A 13554-nucleotide genomic window follows, 5' to 3' on the forward strand; every position below is an offset into this window, starting at 1 on the left:
ACACACACACACACACACACACACACACACACACACACACACACACACACACACTAAATAGATATACACAATACATTAAAAGGCAGCATTGTAAACTTGATGTAAAGTGCAGCTGTCCAGTGCATGTCTCTGTGTTTTAAGGCATTAGAGGTGTTAGTTTTGTGAGTAAAGCCTTATTATAGTTTTCTGTTCTCTATGATTACAACTGAACACTGAGAAGCATCTTAAACTGTAGAAACGAACACCACAAACATCAACCAGCTAATACAGTTTTTCCTGACAATAAAACCAGATTACAATTAAACTATATTTTCACATTATCTCAATAACGAATAATAAATAATGAAACATGATAACTTTTGCAGAAATCTACTCATCTTATGTATCTGGGGAATAAAAATATCTGCCAGTAAATCAGACTTTTAAAACAACAAACCACAAAATAAATTGCTTGAGTTCTAATAATGATGCTCTGATATACAGCAGTAGTGCAAAATTGCACTTTTATTCCTAATTTATCCAGTTAGCACATGTAAGCACCCAACAGCTGCTGAGAAATGCACTGCTGGAATTAGACTAGCAAATAAAATGGCTGTTAAAATGATGTTTATAAGGGTTCATTATCGAATACATTGATGTGTGTTACATTATTATTAGAAGCACTCATTAAAAAGAGGAACTTGGAAAAAAAACTGAATAATCCACTCAAATCACTGGAACATATCATAAGTCATGTTATGGACCAAAATCTATTCAAATGCAACTTATTAGCATTGATTTATGGATTAAGGATATTTACAGATTAGTAGTTGTAATAACAAATGATTAAGAATGAATATCTATGCCCTTCTTGATGAGTTTTTGTGGACTTCATGGTCACTAGCTATGGCAGCAGTAACTCCTTTTATTGTAGTTTTTGGTCCAGAGATTTGATGCTAACTGCTCCGAGTGTTTTTTCAGTCTCCAGCCCACAGCTGTTGCCATTCACTGATGCCATCTTCCTTATGCAGCTACTGGAGGTGATGCATCACTGCAGCCTTCCTCTCCAGGTCCAGGTGCTTATGTCTGATTATATTTTAATCTCTTGCTTTCTAGAGATCAGACGTCGAGGATCTAAAGACCTGCTAAAGGTGTGTGCGGTGATGGAGGGGAGTGAGGCAACAGCAGATGAAGCTCATCCTGCCCCCGTACAGATCTATGACATCCCGTACGAGGAAGGTGGCGACAGCGAGAAGACGGCAATCACGCGGCCAGAGCTGGACACTCGTCCCTCCACTGAGTACGAGCTACCCTGGGAGTGGAAGAAGGAGCATATTGTTAAAACCCTATCAGGTACAGTAGAATTTATTCATGTCTTCTCATACTATAGCCATGCAATAAAAGCCAACAGCAAGACCCCCCCCCCCCCAAATAACATACATTTGTGCATTTGTGCACTCCTGAGTCGACTTTGCTCCACTTTTCAACCAGTTTCTTTATAGAAACAGTGTTTCTACAACCCAGCTAGATAAATGTGAACCAGCCAGCACTAGCCTCACATTTATATTTTATTACTGCATAGACCAACTGCATACTGAAAAGCATCATGTAGCAGCATCAAAGTCTGTGTTATTATTTTATATTGACGGGAGGCTTCTGCACCCAGTTCAAACTGCAGTCAGCTGTTTCTTTACATAAATTCTTATCTTCTCGTGGTGCTCGTCTTCCCCTAGCACAGTTTGACAGCTCTGATCGCACCACCAAAGATGAGACGCCTCACCCTACACTTACTAGACAGCCCCAACATCCACCAGCCCAGCATCAGCATCAGCATCGGAGGCAGAAAAGCTGGACCCAAAAGATTCTGAGATCCTCTCTGCCAGCCCTGCTGCCATCTTCTACCTCCAGCAGCAGCTCTGAAACCGAGGCCTGCTCCGTGGACCCCTCCCTGCCACTGGAAAAACAGAGGTGAGGAGGTTCTTATGTACTCGTTGCACCAGGATAGTAAATGTTTCATTTTATTAATGTGAATCTTGACAAATGAAGTGAGGCAGAATCGGAGTTGTACCTCACAGTGGGGAATGTTCCTCATAGACACATAAAACAGTTTCTCCAGGAATTTCATGGTCACAGTGTGCATCTGTTTCTTATTCTGCCTATAAATCTCACTCCTGAGCACTAATAAATTTTTGTGTTATGTAAGAGTAATGCTCATTTCCAAGGAGTTGCATAAAATGAGGACCTACACATAATCAGTTGCAGATGAAATGACATCTCCCTCGCTCCCACCCTCTGTCTCAGCTGGTACCATGGCTGTGTGACTCGGCAGGAGGCGGAGTTTCAGCTGCACTCCTGCAAAGAGGCCAGCTTCCTGGTCCGGAACAGCGAGTCAGACAACAGCAAGTACTCCATCGCCCTCAAGTGAGTGCAGTCTGAAAGTGCATTGACACTGTGTGGAGAGCTGAAATGTTGCTTACCTAATTCACATGAATCATTGATGTATCACAAGATTAAAATAAGTAAGATCCTAAGCTAAAGAGCTTGAAGTATATACTTTAATTAAGCTTGTTAAGACTGTTCTACGTTTTTGCTTAAAATTATATCTTTATATGTGAGCAGAATGGCTTCATGTTGAATATAGAGCTACCAGGGAGGAGGAAAAGAGAAGCACATCAGAGGATTCATGGATGTAGTGAAGGAGGACGTAGAGAATGTTGACAAAAGAGCATAGGGATAGGGTGCAATGGAGGCAGATGATCAGCAGATGAAGCTGATTTATAAGTAAATATATCCAAGTTACACTTCATATACAGGATACACATATTTTTATTCATATTTTATATTTCAGTAACTAATTTGAAACTAAGATTCCCACTTAAAGTGCAAAGCTGAACAGGGAAGAGAGACAGACTACTGCTGGTTTTGTCCATCTGTTATCAGTTTTGGATGCTCAGCAGCGCAGTCAAATCTTGTTTTTCTTTTCCTCTCCTGTGTGTGTGTGTGTGTGTGTGCGTGTGTGTGTGTGAGTCAGGACCAGTCAGGGATGCGTTCATATAATTGTTGCCCAAACGAAAGAAAATGGCTACACCCTGGATCAGAGCAGCTGCGTGTTCCCCAGCATCCCAGAGGTGGTGCACCACTACTCCACTCAGCGTCTGCCTTTCAACGGAGCAGAGCACATGACCCTGCTGCACCCAGTGCCTCGCATCCACTGACTCAATCATAACTTAGCTTGACTATGCAAAACAAACACACCCTGGATGTTAGTAAGGGAGAAGAAATGGTTCCAAAAAGCAATCAAAACATCAGCTCTGATTTCAGGGAACTATCATCCATACAGCAAACTCACCCTGCCTTATGTGGTCTTTTTTATTATCTTTATTTCATCACCAAATTGACTGCGACTGTCTCCATATCTAAAATGTACAATTGGCTGCTTCCTTTATTTCACTTTGTTGTGCAGCTCATGCAAAACATCCATGCTGGTGTTTTGCATGCAAGCAAGCTCAGCAGGGACGATGGGGCACTTTTACTGATAAAAAGTCACTTGAAGTTTGTAAACACACAAGATGTTTTAATCACTCACTATGTTTATGCCAAAAGCTACAATGTGACACTGTCTATGAAGCAGAAAGTACTTTTGCGATGGAGACCTAACATTTCAGTTGGCTCTCTTTCGCCCTCTAGTGGAGCTGCTGGGACATTGTACCAAATTCCCAACAAAAAGAATTCTCCACACACAAAAACCCATGCACATAAGCATTTAATTCCACTTACAAACATATGAACAAAGCCCATCTATTTTATGTGTATCATCTTAATGCATTTCTAATTTATGATTGTATGCTTGTTGGTTATCTGTAACCACGGTGCCTCGAAGATTTCCACTGTGTTACTGTGAATGAGGGTGTTGTTTCTGCTGTATTATCTGCACTGTGAAGAGTTGGTGATTCACCCTGGTGCAATGTGCTTGAAGACATGAAAGCTTTACAATAGTTAGAGCTGAGGCTGAATTTTAATGTCTGGGCCCAGCTTAATGAGACTTTTGGGGGAGCACGTGTAAAGGAGTTCTGCACATTACTGTGATTTGTGGTAAGAAAACTTTAGATAAAATTTTTTAATATGACCCACGACTGATGGCGTAATTGCCCAATAAATGAACAGAATTTCAATGTATTTTATTAGAAGTTACAATGTAATTATACATATCTACAAGTTCTTAAAGTTAGGTACACTAGAATATGTGGGAAACAAGTCAGGTTTTAACAGGAAATAAACAATAATACTGTAACCTAACCCTTACGTGATTTTAAGGTGTTATACACAATGAAGACCCTCCCATTTTCTGTACACTTCTTTTGAAAATTACTGTTGAACAGTGATTGTGAAAAAAACAAACAAAAAAATAGGTTAGACTTGGCTTCAGGGGCGGATATACAGGGGGTGGGGCAACTGCCCCCAAGCTGTAGAGCCTTGCCCTCCTTTTATGTCTTTAAAATACTTGTAAAAACTAATTGTCTAAAATAACCCACCTAAAATTGTCTTTGTTTTCTTAGAAGAGATAATGATACAATAAATTGTTTTAAAGTGTTTTTGTTTATATGTTGTTGACTCCATTAACATATATGGGATTTTCACTACTTCACAAGAGGTATGTGCCACCCTGCCTCAACCTCTCGCCCCTCCTTTGCCCCCCTATGTAAAACTTTGTAGATCCGCCACTGCTTGGCTCCACAATTAGGTCACATATATCTGCAAGTTGTGCCATTCATGTTTTCTTGTAAGATTGTAAGCAAGAAGAGTCTTTATCACATTTTTATTGGTAAAATAACAGGACATTTAAATAATGGAACATCCACAATACACGTCAACATAAGGAATATTCAAAAAAGATGCAAACAAAGAAAAGAAAAAGAAAGATAAAGATGTAAAACGCCAAGGTTATTCCACTCCATATTATGACCTCCCAAAAAAGATGGGGGGAAATATTGTTTTGTTTTTCTGTAAAATTACCATGAAATTACACTTACACAGTATTTTAATTTACTTATAGTATTTTTATATATCTTAGTTTCCTATAAAAACCTGACTTGTTACTCCCTATTTTAGTGTGCCTACCTTTTAAGTATTTGTAGTTAAATATAGTTACATAGTAATTTTAAATAAAAGAAGTGAAATTCCATTTAATTACAGGGCTCCTACAGTAAAAGTGCATGAAAGAAATGCCAGTCTCGTCTCTGTTTAACGTTCCCTTGTTTCTAATGCTGCTATCCCTCAGGTGTAATGCCCTCTGGTGCTAAACGGCAGAAGTGCAAACTGGTGACTGTATTATATTCACTGAAGTCTTAATGTGTGTTTCTTCTTGCGTTCTAAATCTAAAATATTTGGCATTGTGTCTTTACTCTTAAATGCTGGAATTCATTCTTGGACCACTTTGATCTACAGCACAGTCTCCTGCTAAGCTGTCAGCTGACAAGAAAATCCTTCCAAAGGTTACATTTGGCTTTATTATACATTTTTTGGAGGTCTTCCATTAACATGTCTCTTCAAAGATGTTATGAGAGTACATTTCAAACAGTAGTAATCTGAGGAGACACACCTGCTATAGATTTCATTCTTTCTTTTTTTATTAGTCTCTTTTGATATATGAAAACTTATTGTGTGAACACTGTAGAGCAGATCATAATAAAAGGTATCCCCTGTGAGCCTGTCTCTGATCCCAATAAATCAGCAACATAAACAGCAGAATGTGAGGGTATTTGTGTCAGTGATGAAAGACAGAGAGAGATCAAAGTGTCCCAACATCCTACAGAAGCCGAGTGACTGAATGAGGGCATTTTTGAGCACAATGAATCTTTAAATGTGAGAGATTGATTGTGGTTTTAGCAGTTTGATAATTTACCTGGAGGTTTAGTACTCTGTGCTACTAATGAGGAGACAGAATAATATTCCAGGTTAAGGGCAAAAGTCCAGTGGGGAGTTCAGGTGAGTATCATGTTAAGAACAAATGGCTGATGTGCCTACAATGAACACCCGGCATGTGCCGTGTGTAGATCTAAGATAAATGCAGTGCTAAAAACAGACAAAGAGGTAGAGTAGTATCATTGCAGCCATGTCAAGGACACTTAATGTGAAGGGGGAAAAAACAGGAGCAATTGACACCATCACTCTCTCATTCCCTACTTTTCTTACGTATCATTCGCCCCTCTCCTTTACCTTCTTCACCCTGTCTGTGTTATTTGAGGTTGTCTCCTTGACTCTCACGGAGGACACCGTCACCGTTCGCCTGTGTGTGATGCCAAGAGTTTGTACTTAAGCTCATTAAGGAGAGCCACAAGTTGGGTTTCATTAGTCCTAATATGGAGATGACTTTCAGCCTTCTCACGCGTGCTGTCACGTCATGGATATTTGTTTGCCGTTACCTGTTTAAGCAGTTCATCGGTGTCGGGTGACTTACGTAGCACTTTTTTTTCAACCTGCTTGGCTACAATTTTTTTTTTTAATGTTCGCAAAAACCACACAGAGATTACTTAATTAAATAAAATACCAATATTTCAAATTCTGAAATAAATGCAAGAGTATAGAAATAGAGGCTTTATCAACAAAACATACTGAAAGAAACAAAAGTAAAAGATGTCAATCTGCAGAAAAATGATCCCTGTGAGCAATATTATTTTTTAAATCTTTCTTATAAGATTTAGTACAGTGTTTTCAAACTTTGTACCTCAACTTAGTCACATCAGTCTCCATCTTGATCTTCTTAGCTTTAACTCTAAAGTGCTCTTTGTGTGTGCGTGGTCAAGTTGGTGGTTTGTATTACACTTTTAAAGATTATTTCAGAATTTTTATGAGTAAGAATTGTAATTTAAATGGTCATGCAAAAGCATAAAAAATTCCTGAAGTTCAATTAAAAGAAACAAAAAGCACCTCAGAAGTTGAGGTAATGCCCTTTTCACTAACAAAGCCTGCTCTTTATCAATGTAATCCACTTGCTTGCTGACTTCTTTCTGGCAATGTGCTGCACCCATAAGGTCTCCCTGCGGTCTTCTATCAAGATGGATTTCATGAAGCGGAGGAAAGCAGGCCTTCTCAAATTCTACCCAAGAGGGAGGGAGATACACCTGGAAAAGAATGAATCGTCAAATGATATAGACCTGGAGCCACCTATGCTACTGTATACTCGAATGACTAATTTTAGTTTGCTCTCACATCAGTGCCGTCAGGGCTGTCATGCAATCGTTGAGCCCCTCTCAGGCTTGCATGACAGCCTGACATGATCGCTTCAGGATTCACTGCCTGATGGACAGGGTGGCTTGACATCTGGGTGTCGCTTGACCTGCTCTGTTGGTAACCGAAGTGTTCCTGCAGGTCCTTATCAGATGCTTCAGGCTCTGTGCCAGTGACATGGCCTGGCTTTGTAATGCTCGTCTCCTCTCCTCACACAGGATGCACCTGCCATGCAGAGACTGTTGTCTTTAAGTTTAAATCAGCTCACCTCACGAGGTCAGGCGTGCTCTTAGACACTGTTTGCAGGATGTCTCCGCACTGTTGTTCATCCCCGTGTGGTTGAAAAGGTCATTTGACTGAGAATTAAGTAACTGCTCTGAAGCATAACTCATGCAGCATGTCTGTCTCACCCTGATTCAAAGCTGATAAACCTCAGCTACAAGCCTACAATTCACCGGACAAACCCAGGACTGCTCTCAATATACATATAAGACAGAATCGCAGAGTTAGGAAAAGTACTTTTTATGTGATGCATGTTGTTCTCCTAAGACTTTTACACTTTAGTAGTACACTGCTCAAAAAATTAAAGAAAAACTTTAAAAAGACAAATCCCAGTAGGAAAAAAATGCTGGATATCTATAGTGACATGGACTCAATAATGGGTTAGGAGTGAAAGGATGCCCTATCGTTTGATGGAAATGATAATTATCAACGTACAGAGGCCTGAATTCAAAGACACCAGGAAAATCAAATTGAAAATGATGCAGGCTAGTACATTTTGCTGAAATTTTATTGCTTTTATGATTGGCTGACAATGATGCATGCTACCAGTGACAGAACAGATGGTTTCCTGGGGAAGTTCCTGGACAGTCTGAGGTGCAACCTGGTGGAATTGAATGGACCGAGACACAACGTCCCAGAGCTGTTCTAGTGGATTTAGGTTAGGTGAATGTGGCGGGCAGTTAATGGTATCAATTCCTTTATCCTTTAAGAACATGCTCTCCCACATGAGGCATTGTTGTACACCAGGAGGAACCCAGGACCCACTGCACCAGTGTAGTATCTGACGGTGTGTCCAAGGGTTTCATCCTGATACCTAATGGCAGGTCTGTGTGTCTTTCTATGAATATGCCTCCCCAGACCATCGCTGACCCACCACCAAACTGGTCATGCCGAACAATCTTACAGGCAGACCTTTTCCTGTCTGTCACATGTGCTCATAGCGAACCTGCTCTCACCAGTGAAAAGTACAGGGTGCCAGTGGTTGAAGCACCAATTCTGGTATTCAATGGCAAATTCCGATCAGCTCCACTAGAGGACATCGGGCCTGAGGCAAAGTCTGTTTCTGAGTGTTTGATCAGAGACATTCACACCATTGGCCTGTTGGAAGTCATTTTGTAGCTCATCCTGTTCTTCTTTGCAGAAAGGACCAGATACCGGTCTTGGTGATGGATTAAGGACCTTCTACAACCCTGTCCAGCTCTCCTAGTGTAACTGCCCATCTCCTGGAATCTCCTTCCTCCTCTTGAGACTTTGATGGGAGATGCAGCAAACCTTCTGGAAATAGCACTTATTGATGTTCCATGTTGGGGGACTTGGATTTTCACTTCATGACTCTGACCCTAGTCAAATGGAAAAAAGTGAAAAACAGTCGGAAAAGACGAGCATGGAAAAAAATGTCAGCGGCCTGTTTTGAAGGTTGTGTCGTTGTTGCCACTCCAGCACACTTGGTGTTAATTTTATTAACACCAAAGCAGCTAAACCTTTGGCACTTTTACCCAAGTAAAATATGGCGTGTGCCCTCCATGTGTGTTGCAGATTGACTTGACTTGGTATCTCAGACTTGTACAGAAAGGCAAGCAGAGCTGACAAACCAGTTTGCTTCACTAGATTCAGGTGACAAACAAATCAAACTAAATTCCTGTTTTTCACATGTGAATTGTGGCTTTCCTGCATCTTGTTGCTCTCACCCTCAACATCTTTATCTTTCTACCCTTCCTAGCTGAAGGAGTTTTAGAGTTTTTTTATTTGAAGTGACTATAAACATTTACAGGCAGTTTCCCTGACACTGAATAACCCAATTGCTCAAAGCAAAAAAGGAAGAATTCAGTGAAGATCTTCACTAAAAACAGTTTCTAGTCTAAGATAGCTAGACAGTTGGGAAGCCAAGCCTTGAAATGTGCAGCATAGAGGGAAAATATTACTAGAATTACAAATTTTATTCTGCAGAATTAGGTCCACTGTTATGATCTGTATATTTTTTCCCCCTTGACTGCTAGATCCGTGTGTGTGTTGTACTTTTCTCTTATTTACTTTCCTCACTGCAAGTCGTTGAAACTAATCATTGCTCTGGAATGAAACAAGAAATGCAGTAAACAAGACCGTTAACAGCCATAAAAGGTCGTTTGCTTTGCCTCGGGCCAAAACAGGGTTAACATTTACACGCGTTGTTTTGAAATCATTACCTGTCTGCGGGCTGCGCACCTCGAGCTCAAATATTCAAACCGACCAACCAGAGGACACCTCTGGAAAACACAGAGGGCAGAGGAATGAAAGCGGATCGCTTAAGCCACGCCCGCTGACGCACTGCTGACCTGGAATCAGTTTCTTAATATTGCCGAAGGTAAGAAGAGCAGGTAGTTAAGCTCATCAGTGTCCAAGCACAATTACACCTCCAAGTGAAATCCCTCAGTGGTTTGAAAGGAGAGGATCTAATGTAATTCATCTGCTTTGTGTTCCCTCTCCAGCCATATTTTAAAAGTGACGAGCAGCTACAAAAGCCAATGAGGTGGAAGAGGACGTGTTGATTTACTGATCTATGTGTGCCTGCGTGAGAGAGGGACAGTTAGTGTGCTCACAGTCACAGCAGCTTGAGCATTCCTCTGTGATTATACCACCACTTTCCAACTTACATACTTGACTGATGTATTTCATAAATTGGATCCATTCTCTGGCTTTGCTGTCCCTCTTTTCATTTACACACACACACAGGCATATGCACAAAAGCACTCATTATTTTGCCTCACACTCGCTCTTTTTCTTTCTCTCCTCCCTCTGTCTTCCTCCTTTGAAGAAGTTTTCTTTGCACTTCCAAGTCAAACATCTGGGTCAGCTTATATCTAGTGGAACAAGACTTGCAGGATATTGTTGGCAGGATGTGTGAGCCAGAGCAGTTTACTCTGTGGGAATCCCCAATATACAGATACACACAGACATGCATAAACACACACACACACAGACAAGCAGTACTCACAAAATGTCAGTGCTTACACTCAACCACAGCCTCACAGTTTGCTGATATTCAACTCGACTTCCAGCTGCCACACGTGTGTGACAAATTATAGATTTGTACTTCTGCATTGTAAGAGTACGTGACACTGCAAACACCACGCTTAATATTTGGTTAAATGCCACGTTTAATATTTTGAAAAGATTACAAAAGCAAAAGAGAGGGGACAAATCATAAATATTTTCAAGACTGAGTACAATCTGGTATAATCTGTAACTTATTCTGTGACTAAATATATGTTGTCAAGTTATTCACGTGCAAGACATTCTCAAACATCCCCAAACTTCCTGTCTTTCCCGTGCCTTACTAAACCTAAGTGACTGCTGATTCTGAGTTAGAAGAAGCTGAAATTAACCCTGTCGTGTATATAAAACTAGCCACTGCTCTGAGAACAGTGCAACTAGCTCCGGATAAGCTGTGGTATGAGAAACAGTTGCAGAAGGAAAAACACTACTCCTCCTGAATGCTCTGTGTTCTGTGAAACCATAAACTAAAGCGCTGGACCTCTTCCCTCGTGTGTAGCTGTAGTGTTTACATATTGCATAAGATTAAAAAAAAAAAGAGAAGCCATTGCACTTCTGTCCTCTATCTCCTCTGCTGATTTACAGTTCTTTTACGCCCTCTCCATCTCACTTTTCTCGCCCCCCCCCCCACCCCCCCTCCTTCTTTTGCAGTGTTTCAATCTTTCTTCTGCGCTGACTCGCCGTCTTTGGGTTTGTCGTCTGTTTTGAACTCCAGGAAGAAGTCGTTGCAGGCGACTGTAAGGGCGCCCATCAGAATGATGAACTCGGTGAAGTCCACCTCCCCGTCGTTGTTGGCGTCCAAGTCGTTCATCACCTTCTCAACTGCTTCATTATCTTTGGAGCTCTGTCAGTGTGGAACAGAGAGAGAGACAGGCTTAAGAATGTGTTAGGTGTCATGCACGTGCGTCTGTGGGCATATATAACTGCACAGGCTTGTTTGTTCTTGTGCGTCTGAGGAGATGAGCCAATATCTTTACTTGCATCATGCATATTTGTAAACTGTATTAGTGTGTTAGTGTGCAAACCACATAATTACCCCTAAATAACTCCCCAGCTCCTCTAGTAGCAGCTCCTTCAGTTCGCCCCGGCTCAGAGTGTACTTGTCGCCTTCCTTCCCCGAATACTTGTGGAAGGTCTTTATGAGCATCTGCATGGCACTCTCCAGGTTGGAACTGGGCTCCTTGGACATGCTGGAAGGGGGATTCAAGTAAAGAGGTCAGACTCTGCCACATAATGCCCGCTCCAGCCCCAGCTGCATGTGCGGTCACATAGCAGTCAAGGGTGAAGCCACCTCCATAAGAGTGATAGTTGATGGATGGATAGATAGAAGGAAGCAAAGCAAAGCAGAGAGGTTTTTCCCTATTTCTAAACATTGGGTTTAATAATGCTCTGCATGCATTGCAGAGTCTACTAAGGTCACTGTATGTGTGTGTGTGCAACCTTAGTAGGTTTTACATTTCAGAGATGTGGGTGAAAAGATGCAGGACAGCTTTGGGAAAGCTTTTTTTTTGAACAATCTTACACACATTGTGTCCGGCATCGTGGAGCTTCTTGTGCTGGACTCGTGAAGAGACTGTGCACACACAGACACAGATAAGTCACTGTCAATGAAGCATGAGTGTGAAGGGTTTTCCAAAAACACAAACCCCAAAAACAACAACAACAACAACAAAAAAAGCACACGCTTCATTGTTCTTTGATCCTTGGGTTATCGGTGTTGTAAGCTGAATTGGTAATGCATGTACCAATTAACTCCACGGCATCAGCAATGAATGGTTTCGATGTAAACCACATCTCTCTATTTGCTGATCCTGTAACAAGTCTTATCATTCAAATGGAAACCACAAGTGAAACATAACACTTGCCTGGTAACGACATTTAGAAACTAAGGGGGCAAGTAACCTGAGTTGCCAGCATATACACTAACTAGTGCATACAGATGAGGGACTTCAATTCCACTCTTGCCAAGATGCATTCAGCTTTTGGCCCAAAGTTTAAAGTTCAGGGACCTATTAACTGGAAAACAGTGTGCAGAGCTATGCTGATGCTAATCCTTACCACACGTAACACCAAAGGGCACAATCAGTCTGCCATGCTCCCCTGTGCATGATTTATTAATTATCATCTCTGACATAAGGAGACAGGGATGTTAATGTCAGTCACTGGTTATTGCCTCTCGTCATGCTGCAGAGCATTGTACCAGAGAGGTCAGAGCTGCAGGCAGCACAGACAAAAGATGAGGCCAGTGGACACCAAAGCTGACTCACTGGAAAATCTATAGGGGTCACTGTCTCACTGACTGGCACAATACAAAAGGAAGCCATGGAGATGGAAATGCTATCAGTGACACAGGAGTGACTATAGTAATAATGCATATGTATGAAGTTATCTTAACGATGAAGCAATATCCGTATCGAGTGATGCATGGCGTTAAATATCTTGAGTTTAAAAAAAGAAGATAATCAGCTTAATGGAACAAGACATGCTGAGACTAAAAGATTTGGTATGTCCAGTATGTTCAGTATATTATCTTTCCTACCAGTGCTCTGCTGCTCTGCCACAAATCCCTACTGGCTTCGCTTGTTTCCATATTTCACTGATGTGCAAATTTCCTGTCATGCTCCTCTCAAAGCTTGCACATCAGTGGAAAGCCAGCAGTGCTTTGTCCAGACAAAAAAAAAATCACCAACTGACTCACGCAGTTTGTTTTCCAAGTCTGCTGCTGAGTGCCCACTATCCGTTCTGCACTAACGGCATTTGAGTATTTACTTCGGCTGTGCAGCTGCTAAAACACTTTACAAAGAAACTTTCATCGGATACAGAGGAGAAAGTCCAAAATCCAAGCTATCCGTCTTACCTGAGTACTGATGGAGGGCCTCCTTTGTCTTTGAAGAGGTGCAGGGGACAGAGCCAAGGCGGAGATGGATGGGGAGAGAGTTTGCCAGTGGCTTAAATATCACCTGTACCTCTCCCTCCTCCTCCTCCTTAACCCCCCCCCCCCCCCAACCCCCAACTCCTTCACCCACTTACGTATAC

General features: G+C 41.5%; 2 protein-coding genes across 2 annotated transcripts in view; one reads left to right on the plus strand and one right to left on the minus strand.

Annotated features, from left to right (window-relative positions):
- The window catches only part of LOC102208074 (SH2 domain-containing adapter protein E), a 10201-nt gene extending 4611 nt beyond the window's left edge, over positions 1–5590 (plus strand). The window contains exons 3-6 of the mRNA XM_005740649.1: positions 1096–1332; positions 1713–1947; positions 2281–2400; positions 3011–5590. Coding sequence (XP_005740706.1) covers positions 1096–1332; positions 1713–1947; positions 2281–2400; positions 3011–3194 — 776 coding nt within the window. The 3' untranslated portion in view covers positions 3195–5590. The remainder of the gene's footprint in view (positions 1–1095; positions 1333–1712; positions 1948–2280; positions 2401–3010) is intronic.
- Positions 5591–11173: 5583 nt separating this feature from the next.
- On the minus strand, positions 11174–11686 carry s100s (S100 calcium binding protein S). Its single transcript, XM_005740727.1, has 2 exons — positions 11555–11686; positions 11174–11362 (listed from the first exon to the last, which is right to left on the minus strand). The coding sequence occupies exons 1-2, from the start codon at positions 11669–11671 to the stop codon at positions 11174–11176; spliced, it is 306 nt and encodes a 101-aa protein (XP_005740784.1). The 5' UTR covers positions 11672–11686.
- Between the last annotated feature and the right edge of the window lie 1868 nt (positions 11687–13554).

The sequence above is a fragment of the Pundamilia nyererei genome, unplaced genomic scaffold, assembly GCF_000239375.1.
Source record: "Pundamilia nyererei isolate P.nyererei 1_Seehausen unplaced genomic scaffold, PunNye1.0 scaffold00102, whole genome shotgun sequence".
In the NCBI taxonomy this organism is placed as follows: domain Eukaryota; kingdom Metazoa; phylum Chordata; class Actinopteri; order Cichliformes; family Cichlidae; genus Pundamilia; species Pundamilia nyererei.

Bases quoted from the DNA above. Each gene is read 5' to 3' on its own strand.
- s100s (XM_005740727.1), bottom strand. From the start codon at position 11,671: ATGCAGATGCTCATAAAGACCTTCCACAAGTATTCGGGGAAGGAAGGC. The intron at 11,363-11,554 runs GTAATTATGTGG...CCACACTGACAG, and splicing joins AGCTGGGGAGTTATTTAGGG to AGCTCCAAAGATAATGAAGC.